This window comes from Excalfactoria chinensis, chromosome 15 (assembly GCF_039878825.1).
Source record: "Excalfactoria chinensis isolate bCotChi1 chromosome 15, bCotChi1.hap2, whole genome shotgun sequence".
Taxonomy (NCBI): Eukaryota; Metazoa; Chordata; class Aves; order Galliformes; family Phasianidae; genus Excalfactoria; species Excalfactoria chinensis.
In genome coordinates this window covers 4,538,684-4,562,013 of record NC_092839.1, presented here as the reverse complement: position 1 = coordinate 4,562,013, position 23,330 = coordinate 4,538,684, and the positions used below count along the sequence as shown (strand labels likewise).

General features: G+C 49.0%; 1 protein-coding gene across 1 annotated transcript in view; it reads right to left on the bottom strand.

The window, feature by feature from the left end:
• The window catches only part of TOP1 (DNA topoisomerase I), a 62,213-nt gene extending 52,337 nt beyond the window's left edge, over positions 1–9,876 (bottom strand). Inside the window, exons 1-2 of the mRNA XM_072350196.1 lie at positions 9,612–9,876; positions 9,080–9,104 (exon numbers count right to left, since the gene is read on the bottom strand). Of these exons, the coding sequence (XP_072206297.1) occupies positions 9,080–9,104; positions 9,612–9,644 (58 nt within the window). The 5' untranslated portion in view covers positions 9,645–9,876. The remainder of the gene's footprint in view (positions 1–9,079; positions 9,105–9,611) is intronic.
• Positions 9,877–23,330: the final 13,454 nt, after the last annotated feature.

The window sequence follows — 23,330 nt, the reverse complement described above, 5'->3', positions numbered from 1 at the left end:
GACAAGCAGCTGTTTTGACAGGTCTGGCCCCTGTTCAAATATTGCAATACAAGCCTTGAGCAGTAATACATTGCCATCAATAAGAAGTTCAACTAAAGTACACTGCCCTGCCCCTAACACACTGATCATCTACGCCAGGCTGCATACAAAGACAGGAACCACCACGTTGTCAATCAAATCAAAAAGGTGGCAAATAAAGGAAGAACGCAGGCCCCGAATAGCACTCTACCAATGTGTATTCTCCTATGATAGGAGCAATGTTAGGCAATAGATCAGAGGAAGTGACAAATGCCAGATGAAATTAAAAAGCTATCTGTGCTTGGGCATTGCTCCATTCTTCTTTTCTTGCTTTTTCTTTTTTTAAACCACAAACCACACCTCTGCTCACGGTCTAAACAAATAATTCCTTAAGAAGATGTTAATGCTGTTCCACTTAGATGCTGCCACACAAATCTTCTGGCTGCACCAACATGACAGAGTTGGATGGAGACAACATCCAACCCCATGCAGCACACACTGAGCAGGGGAGGCAGCTCAGTGCTGCAGAGACCAAACGTGCTGGAAAAGCTCCTTGCAGTGCAGATAACGGCACTCACGCATTAGCCCAGTGGCTGTCAGACAGCACGAGCTGCACGTGGGCTTTGAATGCAAGAGCTCATATTTCATTTCTGCCCATCATTTATTCCTCATACTGCAGAATCCTGTACTCCTGAAATCCCAGGTGCTTGCTGCAAAGATTCTTATGAAGTTGCAAATCAATGACAGCAATTTCAAACTAAGCAGCAAGTGGCCAAGTCTTATTTTTAGGAAATCTTTGAAAAATGGCATTAGAGGAGAAAAAGAGATTCTGAAGAATCAGAGCTACTGTTACATTGAAGATGCGAAATCGTTTTTCTCCCAGTGTTGCACTACATGCTAGAGTATTTTATGGCTGCCTAAGACTCTACATTATATCACCTAGCGCACACAGCCAGCATCCTTATTGCAGAGCATGTCATTAAAGGACACAGATGTGTCCCAGCCAGAGGTGAGCTGTACAGTCTGATCAAAATATGTCAGTGAAGCTACAAAAACCCTCCAAGCTGTCTTGAGGCAGAAATCCATCTCTCTTCAGTCAGAAAGATGCAACCAGCTGCAGAACTGCTCTGCTCCAGTGCAGAGTCCCACAGATGCCCATCTGTCTTTAATAGGCAACCAGGCAGAACCAGGCAGCAGCCTGTCTCTGTTTTCTGGTGAGCTCCACGAAGCTGAGTGCTCTGCAATACTCAGAAGGAAGCTACCATCTTTATAAGGTTCCCTAAAGAAGCCCTTTTCCCTGACGAAGGTAGGAGATAAAAATACACACATGCACTCCCACACAGCTCACAGCTGCACAAAGCATATGGTAAGCTTGTGAGGATGAACAAATACATTGATGTCAAAAATACCGATAGAGAATTCAAAGTATCTACTGATCAGAATCTTTGTGAGAAGCAATTGTTGGTTTTAAGAGACTGACAGTACCCTGATAACAGACTTCTTAATGACCTGATGCTGCCTCTGCCTTGCAATCGCCCCAGCTCCAGAGGCTACACAGCCTTCAAACTTATGAGAGGATCTACATACTGTGGGTGAAGACAAGATGTGCTGCTTGGTGCTGCATGGTTTGCTGAGGTTGGATGACAAGCACCCCAACCAACTCTGCTCTACCATCCACCTGCAAGCCAGCACTGCCCGCATCCCATCAAGATACACACTTCAGAGCTCTCCAGCCCCTGCCCCCAAAGCTCCTAAGGTCAAGAGGAGCTCAGTGCTCAGACAAGCTCAGTGCTGCCCATCCTTGTGACTCCTTTGCGCTGGGAGCTGGCAGTGTACAATTGCACAGTGGTTGTCAGTGCAAGTTAATTGTCTGAGCTCAGCTACTACAGCTACCATCTCCAAGTGAAGCTACTGGGATCTAGCTAACAGCTTGGAACAAAGGGAACTTCCACTGGGTGAAACAACACTATGAAATGCAGCATTCACGGGAACCATCTGGCCCTTCCTTCTTTTTTCCACACAGAAATATGCTATCCTAGCAGGCAAAAAGTCCTGAGACCATGGAAAACATCCCCACAACTCTGCATTAAAACTCTAGCAAATTTCTCAGGCAGCTCTTAGTCAAAACACAGTCTGCCCTCTACTCAGCTTCCCTCACTACAGACTCCTCTCTATCACTAACAGTTATGAGGAACTAATTGCTGAGATCTCCCACTTCCCCAAGAGCATCAAGAGGACCTCCCAGAGTTTTGGTTACTGCGAGGACTGGCACAGAACTATTTCCCAGCACCATCGCTGCTGATACTGCAAAACAGACTAAGGTTTAACAAAATACTGCTTTTATCCCAAAGAGGTTTGAAAACCATCAGTGTTAAGCAGGGGTATGAGAAGAACAACTTTCAGGAGGGCTGATGGCAGCTCAGGCACTCTTCTTCGTTCTCAGGACTGGAACTCTCACTGTTGATCAGCTGCAGAAGCTACGTTTTGAGCCACATTCCAACTGGAAAGAATGCTTGTAGGTTCGCATTCCAAAGCCAACAGCAACTTTCAGCTATGCTTTACACCTTGTATGGCACAGGCATACAATAGTAATGTCACCCCTTCTTCTTCACATCCCCTTCTGAGCACCCCTAGTTTTCACTGTGATACCAGAAGATGTTACTGCAGTTCACTCCTCAGGACTGTTAATTAAAAAGCAAGCATCGAAGATGAGACCACTCCTAACTCTAAGTCTGATTAATGGAAATGTTTAGCATTTACATGAACCAAAACATTTTGAACAAATTCTGTGTTAAAAAAACATTACCGTCCTGTACATGCTGGAAAGCCCCCACAATTCGCTCAACTACTCTGCCCAGAAGAGCACATCAACCCTGCATTTATCCCAGTGTTACACCAGTGACAGCAGGAGCTCCCTAGTTACCAGAGTGAGGGCAGCAGCCACTGGGAATGCTGTTTAGAAGGATTCACCCCACTGTAGCTGAAAGTTTGTTTGCAATTTTCCAGCTGTTCATCTGAAGCACAGGTCAGCAGCTACTCACGCACTGCTGAAACAACAAGCCCATTCCCTTCCCTGTTCTTTTAAAGGGAGAAAGCATTTCAAAGTCTAATGATGATACATATTTAAGCAGTGACGGTGCTAGCGAGCTCAGAACTGATAGTCATGCAGGGAGAAGGCATGGCTGGGCTGAGCTGTCACCTGACGCCGCCTCACTCAAACACAGCCCCAGAAAAGCCAGGTGATAAACACCGGTTCCTACAAGCAGTATCCTCTCTCAGATTTGGAAACCTAAGACACAGACCTTTAAAGATGCAAGCAGGAGCAGAACACACAGCGCTAGATAGTATTTTGTTCTCCAGTTTCAGTGCGATGTTTCACATGGAACTTGGGGCAGTTTCTATAAAACTAGCTGCCACAAAAGCAATTCCATTTAATAAGCCAGTAAATACTTCTGAACGACTGATGTCTCTTACAAGGATAGCAGGAATTTTATTAGCACAAGCAGTCTTGAAAGAGAAACTGCTCCATCTTGAAAACCCAACTCAAAAAAGTCTGCACTGATTTCTAATGCTAAATTACACTTTCCATAAAGAACTCCCTGCATCATAAAGCTCATCCCTCCAGTCCGACTACAAAAACAGCAGATATCATGTCAGGACACCACTGATTTTAGCAGAACTATAGCAACTTATGCTGTCAGTATGAATCTGACACAGAGTCTCGCCCTACCAGGGCAGAGACCGGTGCTATTTCTGCAGGTATTACTTTAACAGGAATCCAGTGAAATCATTAACAGAGGAATCTGAGTCAATGAGATGTTAAGCACTTGCTATAATTACATATTATTGCTGTTTCTGCTGACAGCGCGGCCCAGGAGGTAGGAATTCAATGATTTATCCACCAAATATCTGAAATCACAACCATAAAATGAAATCAGATCTGAATTTGTGTTCGATCTTCTTTATGTGCTGTCTGCCTACTTTATGGAAAGCCATGTAAAAAGCCACACTTCTACATTGGTTCCATAGTTAAAAACTTGTCACGTTTTACAAAGCAAACAAAGAAGCCCTGATAGGATATTAGAACAGATATTGCTTAATGCTGCAGCAAAATGAAAAACATCTTAAGAAAATCTGAGGGTAGGAAGCACACAGGCCATTAACCCCCAGCACACATCTTCCAGCACATTGAGGTAATTCTGCTGAGTTTGAACAAAAACAGAAGTTGGCCGCAGCTAACAGGAAAGCATTCAGCTCCCCACTCCCACAAGACACCCATTAAGTTTTAACCTGAACGCTGAACGTGTCAGAACAATTAACACAACAGACCTCTGGGTCTTTGGTAAAGCCCTTCCCAAGCTATTGCTGGGAAAATAAATGCAAACAACGCATTGAGCACATGATATACAAGAAGGGCTTACCAATGATATTTTTATTTACATTTCACAAGGTCTCCCTACAGTCTGCATTTCTGAGACGTGTCAGAAATAACCAAGTGACGGCAGCATGACCTTACCTCCCGCATCGTGAAGACTCCTTTAGCAAAGAGACTCTCTTATGTTCTACAATCCTGCTAGAGATGCTGGAAACCAAAAGAAATTTTGCAAGGGCTGACATTTAAGTACATTTAAAATCCAAAAGCTGAGTGGTTTCATACTAAGAACCACCCCAAGCATTGTTCTGAGCAGGGGCTGTGGGCAGCACTCCTTATAGCACAGGCTCACCAACATCCCGCTTTGGAAAGGAAGGCAGAGAGCGATTCAAAGCTTGTGCTGGAAGGAACAGGCAACATTCCTTAAGATTCACGTTTCCACGTATCACAAAAAAAAAAAAGGAAAGGAAATTTGCAGTGGAGATATCAATCTGCTTCTAAATACCACTAACTACCTTTGCACATTGGAACCCCGGCCAAACATCTGACATTTAAAAGCACCAATGACATCATGCTCCCAGGGAACTTAAAAGCCACTTTTGCCCTGAAGTACAACAGGGACAGAGCACAGGAGCTTATCTCACAGCTCCCTAACTTGGTGAGGTTTGTTTTGCTCTGCAGCTCTAACAGCAGCACTAAGGCACCACGCTCTCTGCCAGAAGCAGCTCTGCCCTCCTTCACAAAAGACTCTCAACCATCCAGAAGGCACCAATGAAACACAAGGAAGGAAAAACAAATCAAGTCCCCAGCAGCATTTCACAGCCTCTGAAAAAATCCCCAGGATCTCTGCTATGCTGCTGTTCAGTTTGTTAGCATTTAAGCCATCCCCACGTTCTAAGTGCCCAGCTCTATCATCAGAAAGGAAACATGAATTTAATGTGAAACAAAGTGCACACAAATTCCACAGCTTGTTAAGGCAGTTGTTTGGCACCCTTGCTATTCAGATTAAGTTTCCTTCTTGCTTACTCCCTCCATTTCATCCCTTCACTCTGATATCCAGAGATGCCATCCAAGCATTCAATTCAATGTAAAACCTGCCTGCTTCTGATAAGGTGCAGAAGCCGGAGCAGAAAAGGCTTTTTTTCCCCCCACCCTCCCCAAACTGCTATTGAAGCAAGCTTCTCATTCGAGCACACCTGACTTCCAGAAGCAACCTCTATAACGCCAGTCAATGAAATTCACACTTCGCTCCTGTCAATACACACTAATGGCTACAAATTCTATGTTAACATTAGCCAAATCAACAGGAAAGGGGAAAAAAAAGCCAACCACAATACTGCCGAGGGTGATGTCTTCACTTCCTACTGGAGCAGTGCTGGATGTTACAGAAGATCAGCCTGCAAACCAACAGCCACAGCAACAGCAGCACTTAGTGCCATTCCGGAGCTTTGGTGTGAATTTGATCATTTTGCAAACAATTTTTATCTACTGCAGACCACAAACACAATACGACAGCTGAAAGTCAAGATAAATTCCTTTTGGTCTCAACACTGCCCTGAGAAGAGACTGTTATACTTGAACTCAGTAGGAAAGCTCTTAAAGGCAAAACTAAACAGAGCCCAAGCAGGTTTTGCATCTGAAGTGATGCACAACTTGCGGAGTGAGGAAAAAACAACAACAAAACCCACCATTTTTTCTTGTACTCGAGTACAGAGTTATGACTCAACGTTCACTTCTGTGAAGAAGGGGTCATTTTCAGTGACCAAGCTGTACTTGGAAATGACAGTTTTAGGCTACTGTATCCCTTCTATCAAGCTTCAGACTGTAGGATGTTACTTGCAAAAAAAGCTCACTGCTTCAGCACAGCACTGTTCTCAGAATGGTTTGCAAACAGCCGCCCTTAGACTGAACACGGAAAATTCTTTGCAGATTGTTCCACCACTGAAAATACAGTTAAGGTGAAAAAAAATACCCTCTGTGGCCAAATTAAACAGGAGGGAGAATCTGGATATTGGGATGGAATGCAATTACCCAGGTTGGAACTTGCCCAGGACACTCTTGCTTGGAGTAGCCAAAGCGACCTGGCTATTCAGTGCTAAGAAATAGCCAAGAACACATATTTACAAGCAACATCCTCTCTCATCCCTGATACCACCCTTCTGTCAATGAAACCGGTATGCAACACAATCCAAGCCCTTCACTGCAGCCAGCACCCTACTGAGACCTGCAATCAGCCAGCACATCACCTCCACCCGCCCTCCTTCAGCTGCAACAATTTGTGCCATCACAGCAGCATGGGCACTGACCTAAATATGAGACATTTGTAACAACAGGAAGCTCTGAAGTGCCTAAGTTGCCCTTTACTGATACACTAATCAGAAGTCACCCAAAACAGTCCTTGTTAATGAAAATGTTTAGTGCTTTCAGATCGATGCTTACATTCAACATTCAGAATTAGTCAGCCCTCAGAAAAACCTCCCTTCTCCCTAAACATAAGAGGCATAAGGCAGCCTAAAACGAGACTTTGCCTCTGCTGCTAAGAGCTGTCTGACAATAACTCAAGTACAAACCAATTCTAAACATCTGGGAAATGTACTTGAGATTCCCACCACCCACTTCTGTTGTTTGCCACTAGATAGGATCAGAACAAGAACATAAAAGCTAGAGCCCCAGCACTGTGCCCAAATGAGACCTGCTATTCTCAGACTGCGTGGCAATTCCCAACGCAGGAGCCTTAAGAGAGCAGAGGTGATGGGTCACAAGGTGAGACAGGACGATGTCTAGTCAGTGTTATTCCCCTACCAACACTAACAGCGTTACATGCACCTCCCAGCACTGAAGGGGATTTGGGACTTTAGGGGCTTCTAATCAGCCACAAAGATGTTTCATGACAGCAATAAAAACAATTCCAACATGAGGAAAAGAGTGCTGATGCAGTGGTAGGAATTCACTGCATGTGGCTGAGCTACCAGAACTCAGTTCTTATATCAAGGTGTTCTTAAATTTGCACAGCAGATTCTTCCAACACACGGTAGAAATCAAAACAGGAGGAGTTTTAAGCACCAAATGACAAAGATCACTGTGAGAATAAAAGGGTACATGGTCATAATGGAGGAGAAAATCCCCCAAAGAGTTTCACTGGAAAGGGTCGATGTGCATCACTTCCCCTGTGTAAAGCAGCACACAACTGAGCTTCCCAGGGAGCTCTTTCCCCTAAATAGACACGATCCTTAGGCAAATATTTCCCAGCACAAGAACGCTACAAGTATTCAAATACAAACTGGTGTTGAAGTTGCTTCAGGAGTTTCTACTGCAGCTCTTGAAAAACCCACTTTGCCTTTTTTCCTCTGCTAAAAAAAAACCAAACATTCACAGAGCTCTGCTCTAGGATCACCACTTAAATAAAGGTCAAAAACTGTTTAAATCCTGCACACACACAATCACAATCCAACGCATGGACAGGAAGAAAGGTGCACACAAAGGTAGACTTGTAAATATTTACAGATAGCAGCTTTCAGAGCTATCAGGGCACGTGGGAATTGTCCAGAAATCACTATAAGAAAGCAGCGAGTAAAGCAAAGATATCTTCAATTGACTTTTGTTCGTCCTCTGCCACTCCAGTATGGGGGGCTGCTCTACCACCCCCAACAGTGGGACAGTAACACACAGCTAGGTGACACCTGGCCAATTTCCCCCACCTGGCTCAAACCCTTTGATATGTCACCTCACAGCACAGAGAGGGGGTTAACATCCTAAACAAACACCAAATCAACCATCAAAACAGCAGTTGTTATCAGGCTCACTAAGGAATTTTTACATATTCACATAAACAACAGCTGTATATTAATATATATGAACACGTGCATGAAAAAATATAATAATCAGGACTCCTACAGTGTTTCTAAACAAAATGCACAGTTACAGCCGCAAACTTTTGGAAGCAATGCTGCCTACCTTTCTTGAATTACCTACACGGCCTGTGTTGTCTTCTATTGGTCGTTCTGTTTTTCCCTAACGTGGGATTCTAATTTTAATTAAAAAGCCCCACCCAAGAAGGTGAACTTCCATCAATTAAACGGGAAGGTGAGAACTATGAAGGATCTTAAAATGGATGCGGCAGATCCTTTGAAAAAGAGCAACATGTTGCAATCACCTTTCATTTTAGGGGAAGGGAGGGATTCCCTGAAAGGAACAGAGCGGGGAAGCGTGGAGGAAGGGAGGAGGGGGGGGGGGGCAGGCTGCGATAAAAACGGCCCTGGGTTTTATTTTAGCTAAAAACTTCGCTTTCCCCTCGGTTAATAGAGGACTGGGGCCGGGGATCGCCGCCCGCCTTCCCCCCCCCCCCCCCCGCGGAAGGCTGCTCGGCGGCAGCTCGGGGAGGAGGAGGAGAGAAAGCCACAGAGAGGAGAAAAAGAAAATGGCGCAGAGACTAAGTCCCGACCGCCGACACGGCGACTTTCCAGCGAGGAATCGGGGCCTAAAGGGAACCCCGGAGGGACCGATGGGATCGGATCGGGGGCCTCCGATGCCCCCTCTAAACGAAGAGGCGGTCGGGGGGGAGCGGGGAGGGCGGGAAGGGGGCGCGGGGGGCGGCTCGATGGGAACAATGGGGCCGGTGAGCGCGGAGCCGGGACTTAGTCTCTGGGACGCCATGTCTGCGCGGCGCGGGGCGCGCCGGGGCCCACTCACCGTTGGCTCGGAAATCCGCCTCGATCTGCGGGGAGAGGAGACAGGGAAAGGCCGTGAGAAACGCCGGAGAGAGAAGGGGGGGCCGCGTGCGTTTAGCGACGAATTGGGGAGGAGGGGCGGCGGGCACGGATCCCCCCTTCGCTTTAAACAACCCCCCCCCGAAAATTAAATACCAAACGAGGAGACAGCGGCACGATGCGGAACGCGGCCCCATTGAGGGGGGGGATGGTGGGAGTGGGGTGTTACGGGCACCATAGAGCCGGGCGGGGGGGTGAGGGGGGGGAAAGCAGAAAGAACCGGTAACACCACCCCCCCCCCCTCAGGGAATCTCAGCCCCCATCCGAGCGGCACCGACCGGGACAGCGAGTCCCAGCGGGTCCGGGCGGCCGTTCCGGGCTGACGGGGATCCCCAGCCGTGTGGGGCAGCACCGCGGTACGTGCCCCCCCACGGCGGGAGCTGAGGTGAAGCGCCTCCTCAGGGCCCACCGCGACGGGAACGAAGGGCCCCGCGCCGGACTCCCTCGGGACTCACCTGGGAGTCGTTGTGCAGCTGGTCCCCGCTCATGCCGGAGGGTGCGGGAGAAGCCGAGCAGAGCGAAGCGGGAGGAGAGCGAAGCGGAGAGGAGCAGAACTGAGCTGAAGCCGCCGGGGACGCGCGGAGCGGGGACTCGACGCAGAGCGCAGCCCCTGGCTCCTCAGCGGTTGTGTAACAGACACTAAGTCCTGGTTTCGGCGCACTGCGCAGACGCGGCGCCTTTTACCCGCGGGGCGGAGCCAAGGCGCTGTTAGGCAGAACGCTGGGACGGGCGACTGGGCAACGGCAGTTGGAGTATTTGCATAATAAGCCCCGCCCAGGCGGCACGCTCATTTGCATACAGACCACGCCCCATCCGTCCACTCCTCCGAACGCAGCCGACTGGCCCGCTCCCACCCGCGCGCTCGTAAAACACACGCAGCCCCGCCCCTTCCTCCCTGTCCTCCAATCGCGAGAAACGACCTTGCTCCTTATTTGCATACCTAACTCCGCCCCGGCGCTCCCCCCCCCCCCCCCGCCTCGGAAGGGGCCCGGCGCATTGTGTAAGAAGCCGTCCCCTACTGTGAGCAGAGTGCGCATGCGCCTAACCACACCCTGCCGGCGGTCCGCTACATTTGCATGGCGAGCCCCGCCTCCCCGCCCTTAGGCCACGCCCCCGGCCTGTCAGGGGAGTATGGCGGCGCCCAGGCGGCGGGGTGTCCTCTGGTCAGAGCGCTTTGCAACTGGCACAGCGCGGTCGCAAACACGCTGCGGGGCTTCACGGGAAGCTCCTGCTGTACCTTGGGTGCCGCTGGGGCCTAGCAGGTCTTTCCCAGCTTGATCAAGCGTGGTTGAACTATGGAGCAGGGGCACACCAAGAGCAGTGCAGGTGCTGGGGGTCGAGTCGGCCTCCTCAGGTCCCCTGTGGTGCTGGGAAGGGGTTCTGACCGTGTTTGTGCCGGCACAGCCAGGCTGGGCCATCCCCTTCACCTCCCCTCAGGGCAAGCTGCTGGGCTCTGACCGGCTGCTCCCTTACACGGGCTCTGCAGGAGGAGCTCGGAGCGGCGCTGAGCCGCGCTCCTACAAAGCCTCGACAAATGCTCCGAGGCGCAGTTGGATTGTAAGTATTTCAAGACGATGCTGCTGCTGCCGGTTCCCTTTGGCAGGAAATGAGCCGTGCTCGCTGTGCACATCTGTTCTGCAGGGAGCCCGAGCGTGTGACCGACCTTCCGCTGTTTGTCTGTGCGATTGTGTCGGGCTGGAATGCAGAGGCTGCAGTAACCCTGCGGAGATTACATTGTGCAAAGTGCTGTACACATGCCCTGCATCCACATACGGCTGATGCTGAGCGGGATGCAGATCAGACGGATCTGGGCTGACATTAAAGTCAAGGACAGCAATGCTGCATTGCAAATGAGAGCCTTCTGCTTTAAAAAGGGGGATCAGCCATCGTGATTCTTCTTCTAGTGTAAACAGGCCTTTCATTTTTCTCTCGCAAGGAAACCAAGAGTAAAAAGGAAACAAAAGCCATATCTTCTTTCAGCTAACACGAGGATGAATCACGTTCCTTCCTACAAGAACAATCCCCTGCCCCAGCTTCAATCTGAAGGCATTTGCTTCTGTTCTGCAGCAGCCCTGCTGAACTGAGATCCTTTCGATGTACTAAATGGCAGGTTTAGTATGCGTGGCTGGTATGTGTCTCACAGGACTGCTTCCAATCTTCTTGCAGCTACCATCCTGTGCTGCAACACAGACTGTACCTTTCCTCAGCTTCTTTACACATCCTGAGCTTTGATTTGATGCTAAAATAATCCAGCGCTGCCAGGCTATCTGAAGAGACGCATCAACATGTAAGCAGAGACAGCAGCCACCTATTTGCACTGCATATTTATATCCTGTAAAGGGAAAGCTCTGTCACTTTCTTGCAGTCTTCAGAAGAGGATCTGAGGACTTCCTTTTTCACCGAGAGCAGGCAAATATTTCTTGATTTAGATGTGTTTATTATGCAAACTGCTTTAGTCGCTGTTAGGTTTTTAAATATAAACACAATGGAAAGGCTGTTTTTCAGACACCTCTCCTGTTGGAAGAGGTTTTGCCCTTAGCTCACAGGAATGAGTTGATAGCAGGCTTTGCTCTCAGAACAGCCAAAGGTTTGAGCCTATCCTCACTGCCACACAGAGGTGTAGGGGCTGTATCTTGTGATGTGTGAGGCCGTGCTCAGGCTGTCACACATCTCGCTTTAGGCATTAGAAATTCCTAATAGCCCTAAGAAACAACAGTTTTGCATGGAAGCTTGAATATCTCCAGGGTCCCAAGAAACCTTGCTCAGGTGGCCTTGCATGAAAAGGAGCTGCTGCAATACCCACCATACTGCAGCAGGCTGTGATCAGAGGAAAGGATCACTCTGCCTCGTAGCATCTGCCATTTCAGGGGCTTTTGCAAGCACACTTCTGGGTGCGAAAGGGAGCCTCCAAACTGGCACAAGAAGCTCAGTACTGTGCTCTGCAAGACTCTGCTGACAGCCAGCCAGATGGACTCCGGACACAAAGGGAGCTGCCCAGTTTCTAGTTCATGTCCCAGTAAAGGCTGTGGTCTCTGCTCTCCTGCAGGGTTGGCTGTAACCTGTTCTCTGATGTTCTGGGAGTCTTTAGCAGGCATAACCACGAATCCTTGCTTTACTACTTGCACCTCTTGGTGCTGGGAGGCTCTGAGTGGAGAAAGGATGTGGCACATATAGGTCATACTGCTGTACCACCAGTCCTTCCACCTGCAGCATCTGGCAGCAACACAGTTAAGTTGTTTGGACCCACTTCCCTGGCAACATTGTGTGCACCCCATAAACGGGAAGATCACACCTCTAAGTGCTGTTCTCACTCTGTCTCTCCTAGGGCACCCCAGGACAGCAGTACATCACTATCAGGCTAACGTAGCCTCAGTGATTGCTTGCAAAATGAAGCCTCTGGAAATTATGTGTTTAAATTAAATAATCATACCAGACATAAAACCTATAGGAAGCTCTCCACTTCTTAATTCCAGTGAATTCTGAGCTTGGATTTATTCTGTATTCTTGGAGCTTCTTGCAGTGCTTAGGCTCAGGATTCTCATTTTGGCAGAGGTAGGTGAGCAGCTTTACAGACAGCGTGGTTCTGTATCAGAATGGGATGCCACAGCTTTCTCCTGTGCTAGGATGGGATCTGTAAGTGCAGGAAATCCCCTTGGCAGACCAAGCTTGCAACTACAACTACACTGTACTTCTGTTTTTGCCAAACGTCACCCCAAAGGGTGCACAGGGCTGTGGCTTGCAGTGAGGAGCGGGGACTGATTCCCATTAGGAACTGCCTCTGGTGTGTACAGCAAGAGCAGGATGCCTGCCTTCTCAGGGCTCTGTAGCGTAGCATTGTGATGCACCAACCAGAACAGGAGGAAGCAGGGGCTGAGCCCTGTCACCTTCTTCACTTGTTGATGTCTTATCTGGGAGAATGGGTGCCAAGGGAATGCTCCAGCAGGTCCTAACAGCTCAAGTTTCATGCTGAAAAAAGTGGACGGTAAAAACAAATGAGAGACTATAGGACCTACGCAGGACACAAACCCTGTACATGCAAGTCCCTGCCCCCCCATAGCCCTCTTTCCACACCACTACCTTGCTTTCAGCATCATGCAGAGCATTCACTCAGTTTCTCTCTTTTATGCTCAGCTTTACAACAAAGCAAACTTCATAAGGGAATATGTCTCTTAGTCAGTGTTTTGCTTGCAATAGCTCAGGTCTCTGACCCTCTCCTAGGGTACAGGAGGAGGCACACAACATTGCCAACTCTTTCAATTTTTCAGCAGATCCAAGATACCAGAGTTTGCTTATTCTGTTTTCTATGATGCTACCTCATAGGAATCTCAGCTTTTGTTAGAGGCAGCAGCAGCAAGTTTCCCAGCACTCATAATTTAGGGACAATGTCTTTTATAAAGGCTTTGGATATTAAACAAGTTCACTCCGCCAACAGAGAAATAACAAGTGACCAATTACAAAAGAGGCTTAAACCCTGCAATCCTATATTTAGAGTCTGTTGTGTTTTATTTTATGTTTTTTTGGGGGGGGGATTTTAGCTCATTTGTATAACAGCTGTGGTTTGGACGCTCACATTGCCAGCCTACCACTTTTCACAGTCAGAGACCTGAGTGCTGTGCAGTATTCCAGCTCGGTGTATCCTGTAAACCCGTTGTCACTAGAACAAAGCGACACTTATCTGAAATAGGAACAGTCAGATGTATGGCTTCCTGCTCACTCTTTATTGGGATAGCCTGCTCCAAACATCCATACCTACTCATATCGTTGAGCGCTTTGAAATGAAATCGTCTTGATGCTTTGAAAGCTCTCTGTTTTGTACTGTAATAAACCACAGCAGTTATTCACAGTTCAAGATGTAAGAAGGGGCCAAACTAAGCAGAGCCAGCAGATACTGCTGTAAACAGGAGCTTACAGCGCTTTCCTCCTCTGGGCCACCTTTGCCTTCCTGCTCCCAGCAAATAAAGGCTATCAGAAACCCACAAGCAGTGCCTTGCGTCAACCTGTCCTGGTGTTAGTTCCCAAAACAATGCCTTGGATATGCAGCATTCTTCATCATTCTCCTCTTGGCAGCGTGGGGAGCCCCAGAGCACACCACAAAAGCCACCAGGGCATAACGTGGCAAGCTGGGGGGGGGGTGCAATGGGTTGGCTCTTTTTCAGTGCTGTGTTGCAAGCATAACCAAGATAAGGAACCATTTCATATAATCTCCATCCCTGCAATGGATTTCTCACGAATTCAGACTAGCCAGTTTCACTTCTTTTTCTCCCTCAGCTATTTTTTGTTGCTGTTTCTCACACAGTGACACAGTGCTGTGATGCGGATTCCTGACACTGCAAGGAAAGAGTCCAAACATTTCTATTCATATCAGAACTGCTATTAAAACTACTCCCAGCTAAATTTGGTACCCACAGTTAATAAATGGTTCTCCAACATGGTACAGTGAGATAATATTTCCCCTGGCTGTAGTGTTTTCCATCCAAAGGATGGAAGAATCCCCATTTCGGGAAAGAAACTGCTCACTTGGAGTGCTTCCATTTCTGGAGCCACGCCACATGGAGAACACTGGGCTGAGCTCCAGGAGGTCTGAGCAGCCAAAACCCATCCAAAAAATTAGTGGGAGTGCTGATACTCATAGCTGTGCCCCAGAGCCCACCCTGCTGCACCAGGAGCGATTTGAAACGTGGCCTTGGAAAGCTTTGCTCCAGCCAGCTTAGAGCTGCAAGTTCACAGAGCATGCTGGAAGGATCCCAGAAACAGAGGCTGAGGTGGATATGACTGCAGACACACCTTCTTCATACCCAGATGCATTTCCTTTCTGCACTATTCTGCCCTGCATCCATGATACTCCTGCTCCAGGATGCACTGCCATTTACAACCCACTGATATGCTATGGACTTTTTAACCCACAGCTTGTGCCAAAGATGTTCTTTGGGACAGCACAAGTCCAGCCAGTAGCTTAGCCTAAAGAAATCAGCATCCCCAAATCCCAAAGGATGCCCTCTCTTGTACAGCCCTGTTAATTGCTTTATTAGCCTCACTACTCACCAAATTGCTGCTTCTCCATGGTGGCTGTGGGTGAGATGGCAGGACTGCCCTAATCCCTCAGTCCTTGAATGCCTCAGCACTCTGTGCTCATCACGGCAGCTTTGAGGGTTTCTGCTTTGCCATATCACAACAGCAAACAGGGCACTTGCCCCTTATCCTTAAGAGCTGCAAACCCTGCTGTGCTTCAACTCCTCACCCCACAGCTGCTACTCACAGCTCCTCCCTAGCAGCACAGGTGGGTGATCGGGTGAGAAATGCAGGTGTGGGACACCAGCTAGAGTGATTTAAAGGAGCCAGGGCATTTAACACTATTAGCCTGATTAATAGCACCAGTTTGCTGCCCAGCTGAGGATTGCTGATGTGACATTACAGAGAGACATGGGGGCTGCAGGCTGTCACCTGGGGCTGAAAGGAGCTGGGGCAGCCTTGCACTGCCCTGCTGTCAGGCTGAGGCTGCAACTGCTGTGCAATCCAGCATGCTGCTATTGCAGCTTTTGACTGACTCTAAATCAGAGTTTAAGGACTGCAGTTGGAGTGATTGTGGCCCAATGCACACATTTTATCAAAACAGATAGCTCTGAGTGCCTACATCACTCTTTCAAAGTTTACTTAACTCGATTTTAGCTGGAAGGCAGTTATTTCCTAGATCAGCTTGCATTGCTAACGTCACACAGCCACCAAACCCCAAAGCGATCAGGAAATCCTCCATGGCCACAAGTGGAAACAACTGCCTCCGAGTGACTGTGTTAGGGAAGAGGTGAAGAAGTTAATTGTAAGGACACAATAACAAACCTCACATGGTGAACAAAAATAACCGTGGAACTGGTTTTTAAACATAACGAGCTTTTTATCAGACCAATATTTGGTGGTATTTGAATTATTTTAAAAATGAGTTGTCACCTTTGGTGGGCTTTAGATTCAATAAATCTCGGGCCCTGCTGGAGCAGCAAGACGTATTTGCACGTCCTACAAAGGTTTGCATAAGAGAAATGCAAGGTAACTGTTGCTGACACACAGCCCCTACCAGAAATCCACATCCCACAAAGAGAGACTGGATTGAAAATAATAAACATAACTTTCTTTTTGAATCCCAGTGTCCTGAAGGTGCTCTTTATTATGATTTTTATGATGAGGCAGAATAGAAACACAGAGGCAATCTGCTCGATATAGCTGCTCTGATTTAACACAGTAGCAAATCAGTGTAATTAGATCAGTGATTAGACCTTATGTGAGCACACCATCATGCCAGGGGAGGCTCAAACCACTGGGAATTACTCTGTTAGGTCAGAAAAACTTCAATGCTGACTTCTGGACCCAGGGCACTGCCAGCCAGAGAGAGAGCATCACAGAAGGGCATGGACCAACTCAGCAGTGGGATCATCCATGAGATCTCACCTCGGATCTGTGTCATCTGTGTCCATAAGTACATTTATACAGAAGCACAACACACATACAAGTCATCATGGCTGTATGGAGCTCTGATGCTATGGAGATAGCACAGAGCCTTGGGTAAGCAGCTGTCTGAATTGTTTGTTAATTTAATCTAAGCTGATTAATGATGAGGAGGCTGCAGAGAGCACCCAGCCCTGGCATTTTGGGATCATTCCATTCCTCCTTCCTGCACAACTGCATCCACTGCCCGAAGCCAATCGTGTCCCCAGGTCCTGCAGCACTTGGGCTCCCCCTGCTCTGCTCCAACTGCACCAGCAGCTCTGGAGTTACTTCTCATTTGCACTCATCTGGCCTCATTTCTGTGCTCCTTTGTACCAAATGGCAGCCACATGCCTGAGATCCAATTATTTTCATGACCATTATAAAAGCTAATAAACTTCAGAATGCCTCCAGTCGCTCTGTTGGTGCCTTTGTGCAGTCACCGGGGCAAGAAGCAGCCGTGCTGTCAGTACGTGCAGCCTGTACAGGCACCCTGGGGGCAGTCAGGATGTGCTCGTGTTGCTTACGACTGTGCAGTGCAATTGCTTGGCCAGTAATTTAAATATAATGTGCTTGAATAGCAGCAGCCCAAATTGCCACTAGCAAGGGAGCAGAGGGGCAGGTCTGTTTCCAGAGATGTTTTCTGCTTCAGCCAGCGGAGGATATTTGCTGGCTCCTGAATCCATACCAGGGCAGAAAGGTGTTTTTACCCTTTTTCTTTTGGTATGCTCCTATTTTAGACAGGATGCTCCCTCCAGAATGAATCACGCGGCTTCTTGTCCCGTGGGTGTGCTTTCAGAGTCTGGTGTTCCTGGTGTCCCTGAGCCTGGGCAGTTCCTGTTGAGCTGAGCCCATTTCCAGGCAGTGCAGAGGATGGAGATATTTCTGGCTGGCACCATTTCCCTGTGACACAAACCCTGCTTCCCACAGAGGTTGTGGCTCTGGAAGGCTGAAGTGGACAGTGATGTGGAAGCCATAGGATGGTCCAACCATGCTGTCCTCCATGCTGCAGCCACGTCCCATGCTCCACATCTCAAGGCTGCTGTCTCATCCTTGCAGCTACTCTGTGACAATCACAGTCACCAACAAAAGCCGGAGATGCCCCAATACAAGTGCAGCCGGCTGGAAACCTGCAGCCCTTGTGCCCTGACCTCTGGGGCCTCCAGACTGCCATTAGCATTGGCTTTGTGCCGAAAGGGGCTTTCTGGGTCCCAGTGCTGCTGCCCGATGGATAGGAGCAGCAAACATCTGGATTGCAGTGCCAGATGTGCTCAGGAGCATGGTGCAGAGGGGTAAGCAGCTGTAGCTCAACTCTAAGCCTTTGGGACCTGAGCTATCAGCAGTTCTCTGTCTGCAGGGACCTCAGCTCGCAGCCAGCTCAGCTCTCTCCAAGTTCAGGTTTGGGATGGGAGCCCCAAGTGCCCATCCGTGGCTGCAGTAGCTTCTTCTTGCCATGGGTGCAGCCAAGGCACCAGGACTAATAGGAGCCAGGATGTGTGCAGGGCACAGCACTGAGTGTACAGAGTGCCAGGATTAAGGAGCAGGCACAGAGCAGCATCGCAGGTCCTTTCTGCTTACTAAAGAACCCCGCAGAGCAGATCTGTGGCATCCCATCACTGAAATCTCCCTTGCTTGGAGCTGAGAGCACCTGTTTGGATTTTCTTGCTTTCAGCCCAGTCCTATTTAGAATCCAAAACCTGCAGCCTTTATTTATTTTATTTTACATTTCATTCATCTTGGTGGATGAAAATAGCCCACACAGTTTCAGTTCCCTCTTTTCTTTTTCTTATCTTTGGTTTTATTTTCTGAATCGGTTTCACTCTCAGATGTGTGTGTTTTTTTTGTTGCAGAAAATAGATGTTCCTCTAGCTGAAGAGCTCTGCCTTGGTTTAACAGCTATGGAGGAGCATGGCCCAAAGATGTGTTACACTCCTGTGCTGTGACCACAGATCCTGCCCGTGTGCCCTGTCTGCCAAAACACGATAAATGGAATGGGCTAATTCCTGCAACCACTGAATGTATGAGTAGAGGATTTGCACTCAGCTCCTGGGCTGCATGAAGGGAGCCTGCCCTGTGTACAGGATGGGGCAGCACCCCCAGCCATAGAGCCCAAATCTCTGCTTCCCACTCCATTCCAAGGGCGCACGCAGAGCTCACAAAGCTTCTAACCAAAACGCAATGGCTGAGTGATATTAGCATTTTGGTTAAAAATAGGCCTGCAGTGGTTACATACTTCGATGTGCACGTGTGCAAAGACAGCAAAACACCTTTGAATGCGTGGCTGAGTCGCTGAAACCTGTAGTGGGAACCGAGATTTTTATTCCTTGCATTTGAAATGTCACCCAGAGGATGACAGCATTACTGCTATTAATGTAAGCACGCACGGTGATCTTTTCCTGCTGCAACACGTGTGGGTGCTGGAGCTGATCCACCCACTTCTCAGGGACTGCTATCCACATTCCTCTGCCCCATGGATTCACTGGTGCAGCAGAGAGCTGGGCATCCTCCACCTGCACACATCCGTTTGTCCACTTGGGCTCTAAAATCAGCTTTTCAAGTTCCTCCTGAGTGCAGTGATTTCATGATGATCAGTGCTAAGTAGCTTGGAACAGAAGTTCCTATTGCAAAATATCCTTGTTCCTAGTAAGTTTGGAGTAACACTGTTCCGGTTCTCTCCTGTTGGGTATTGAATGAACACGGAATGGGACAGCAGCCCTGAAAGCTGAGCTTAGAGCCTGATTTCCTTGGAGACCTTCCCTGCACCCAAAACACTCATGACAGTAACAAGCAGCTGCCATGTGAGCAACGCGTGTGGCCGGTGTAGGTGCAGTGGTTATTGCGCAAGAAGGACCTCCCTCCTGGAATCCAACCCTTGGATTTTTCCCAGGGCAATGCTCTTGTGTGAGGATAACAAACAGCAGCTCAGTGGGGGCTGTGTCAGGTCACGCACCATCTGCTGTCCCGTTCTTGGCTCCAGCAGGACTGAAGGGCTCCTGCTCAGCCCACCAGCTCCTAATGATGGTCAGCACATGGCACTGCCCTCATCTATCCCAGCGCTGTTTGAGCAGGCTCAGAGCCCACAGAGCCACAGGGAGATTTGGACAATGGATGGTGGCAAATGGAATACCAGTGCCCTGCAAGGAGACAGGAGGTGACAGCCCCATAGCAGAGCAGCCTCACACCTGAACACGCAGCCCCATAGCTCTCCCTGCCCATAGCAGGGGGATTGGCAGGGCAGGGAGAGGTGGGACACCACGAAAGGGGCTGACCTGATCTGCATGTGGACCTGACACACCTCCAGAGGCCATGGCTTTCCCATAGAAACATTATGGTTGGAAAAGACTTCTAAGACCGTTTAGTCCAGCAGCTCACCCACCACTAATATTGCCTGCTTCCTGCACACACAAGATCCCTGTGCCATGTACCATGTCCCACGCCATAAATCTACCTCTGGTGGCCCCACCATCATCCCACTCCTGACTTATCAGCTTCAACCCCTTCTGGGTAAAAATAAGACAACTCTCCCCATCACCACAGGCTCTGGACACCAACATCATTCTCCTTAAGCGTGTGTTAAAGATGCTATATAAAAATAAAATGCGAATTTTCTGATGACACGGAGTCATTAAATGACCCTAGTCTCTAAATGTGATTGATAAAGGAGGCACAACGTCCTCGGCTCCAACCGAGTGTTGGATGGGAGACATCCCGAGCGGGAGGAGAGCGGCTGCAGCGCCGAGCTCCACCTCGCGGCGTGCGCTGAGACTGCGGGCACCGGGCTGCGATGCTGCGTGCACGGAGCTGGCACTGCTGCACGGAGCGCGCATTGCTGCGCAGAGTGCATGGCCACACCGTGTGCGTTGCTGCACGCACTTTCTGCTTCCCCGAGGGCCGCACAGTGCTGCACGAACCACGCTGCACATCGCCGTGCCTGCTGTAGGTATGGCACGCTGCTGTGCTGACTGCACGCTGCTCTGTGGTCCGGACCTCACGCTGCAATATGGGCTGCACTGTTTTTTGAGGCCCCATCCATCATCCAGACACATCTCCTCTTTCCACTCGTGCTCTGGGCACCAGGGAAGCGCCTGTTCTGCCTGTAGCTGCAGGAATCATCCTGCTGCATTCAAACATATCTGCAAAGGCAGAAAGGTTTTTCAGGACAGCTCTGCAGCACCCAACGCCTCCATGCTGCTGCAGATAGGGCTGGTGCAGGCAGAGCTTCTCACTTCCCTTTCTATACACATAAGTAACACCATGGCACAAACCTGTAACGAGCTGGTGGAAAAATAACCCAACACCTCAGCCTCAGAGCTGCTGCTCGAGATTCCTCATTCCCTTTGATTTAAGCACAGGGTTTGCTCTGATATCGTCATCCCTCGGGACAGGGATGCGGGAATCCCGCGGGCCCGATGGCGGTAGAGCCCTTCGCTCGGAGCGGCGCTGCGGCAGCCCAGGAGATGGCACTGCGGCTCCGCGCACGGAGCAGCCCTCGAGCGGTGGGTCCGCAGCCCCGAGCTGATCGAGGCTCTGAAAGGTTCTTAGAATCAACTTTTTTCTTTCTCTTAAAACAAACAAACAAACAAACTGGTCAGAGATGCTGCTGATGATGCACTGATCACCCTCCATCCACCCACTTGCTCTCCCCTCTACATTTGTGTTCCAGGATGGAGTGACAGAGGATTTGGCCTCCTTGCAATGCACTGTGATGTGCTACTGCTCTGTGCTGCAGGCTGCTGCTGCTCTCTGCTTGACCTGGCTGCATTCCCTCAGGTAAGGAGGCTCTGCTCACAGTGCAGGCACAGGGAAATAATAGAGCAAGCCATCAGCAGAGGCTTAGTTTGAGATCACACAGTGGTCCAAATAAAATAAGATGCTCTGTCCCAAAGAATGTATGTGCTGCATCTACCTTTCAGGGTAGAAAGCAGTGAGATTTGGACAAGAGCAGAGCCTGTTGCTGGCAGGGCTGGGAGCAGGGCCCGGTGGTGATGGGAAATGGCCAACTGATGCCACATTTACATGAGCTTCTTAATTACTGGGATCAATCAATGCCAAAGAGTCACATGATCTATGATCCATATTTATGCCAAACTGAAAGCCAAGGGAGCTCAGATCCAGAGTGTCCATCATGGACCTCATCCAGTGGTGGATGAGAAAGAAAAAACCCTTTAAAACAATGGGATTTGTCCTCTACACGAGCATCTGTGGGCAAACACCAAGGTGAGAAATTTAGAGACTGGTTCTGGATAAGACCAAAATGCTGCAGAACTGACTTTAGGAAGGGAAAACTGCCACTAAAGCTGAGCAGCACCCTGCGTCTCACACTGTGCTGCAACCCAGATGCCAAAATGCCACCGGGCTCTGCAAAGTCTCCTAGGAAGGACCCCAAATCACAGTCCATGCAATGCAGGGCTCTGGCAGTGCCACCACTGCAGTGATGCGCTTTGTAACCAGAGCTTTGCCAGTGCTGGAAATGTGAGCAATGGATTTGTTTCCTCCACGTGCAGTTTCACGACTGGCCCTGAAATCAGACAAACGGAGCCATCTGCTCACCTTAATCAAGGCATCTTGTTATGGGCTGGTCCTGGGAGCGAGGACTAAACTAAACACACTGCACTGTGGCATTATTTATGACTCGCACTGACACTGCATCACTCTGTTATCCATACTTATAGAAAAAGACCCACTGTAAGTATAATTAGTTAATAAATCACCATGAGTGATAAACAGAATGATGGATGCAGGTTTCAGTTGATCACTTTTTTATTAAGGAGAGATAAATCAGCATCATATTGTTGCTGTAAACCTTTCAAATTGGTCAAAAAAAAATAATTCTCGCCATGCTGAAATGCAGCAAGGAGGTGATTAACATGTCAATTGTGCAGCAACAAATTGCACCTGATAATTGATATCAATCCATCCTTTTAATTTCTCTTCTATCTAATGGGGCTGATATGTCATCCTTCTCATCCAGCATGGCTTCTGCAACCTGTCTTCCAGCAGAGACCTCAGCAGGCAACTATCCAGCTTCGGCCCTTCACTCTGTGCTTACAAAGGCTTCTGTTTGCTTCAGGCCCCTCCGCTATCAGTGCAGTTTCTTTCTGCTGACATCACCACTGGGAGCTCATTGTGCTCAGGGAGCACTCTCTGCACACAGCCTGCAGGTGGAGGGATAGGGGGCAGCCCATGTCCCCATTCACACCCAACCTCCTTCTGCCTTTCTCTGCTCCATCACGGTCTCCCTGTGTACACCGTAGCTGTCAGGTCTCATATCCCCGTGACATAGCATCCTCTCATGTTATACTTGCCATAATACAGAGAAGATGAATATTGCCCCATAAATGCCTCTTAAGTTAATGTAAAACTACATCTCGCTACATCATGTATTCAACAAGCCGTCATTTTCCTCATAAATTTTGAGGAGCATTTTAGCTTCTGGAAGCCATTGGCTTGTGAGTCCAGCTGAGAAATAACGCAGCCCCCGGCCCAGGCGTAGTGCAGGGCTGTAAATCAGCTGGGCAGCCCCTAGCCCTCCCTGCCCACAGCTGCATTTATGGCCTCAGCTCACATCCACAACCTTGCTCAGCAGCCGGCCCTGTATATCAGCCCTGAACAGGTGCCACTCTGCAGAGAGAACAGCCTCACGTCTCCCCTGGGGTGGGAAAGGAGGATTTCTGGTGCTGTACTGTTGGCTCGCTACAGCA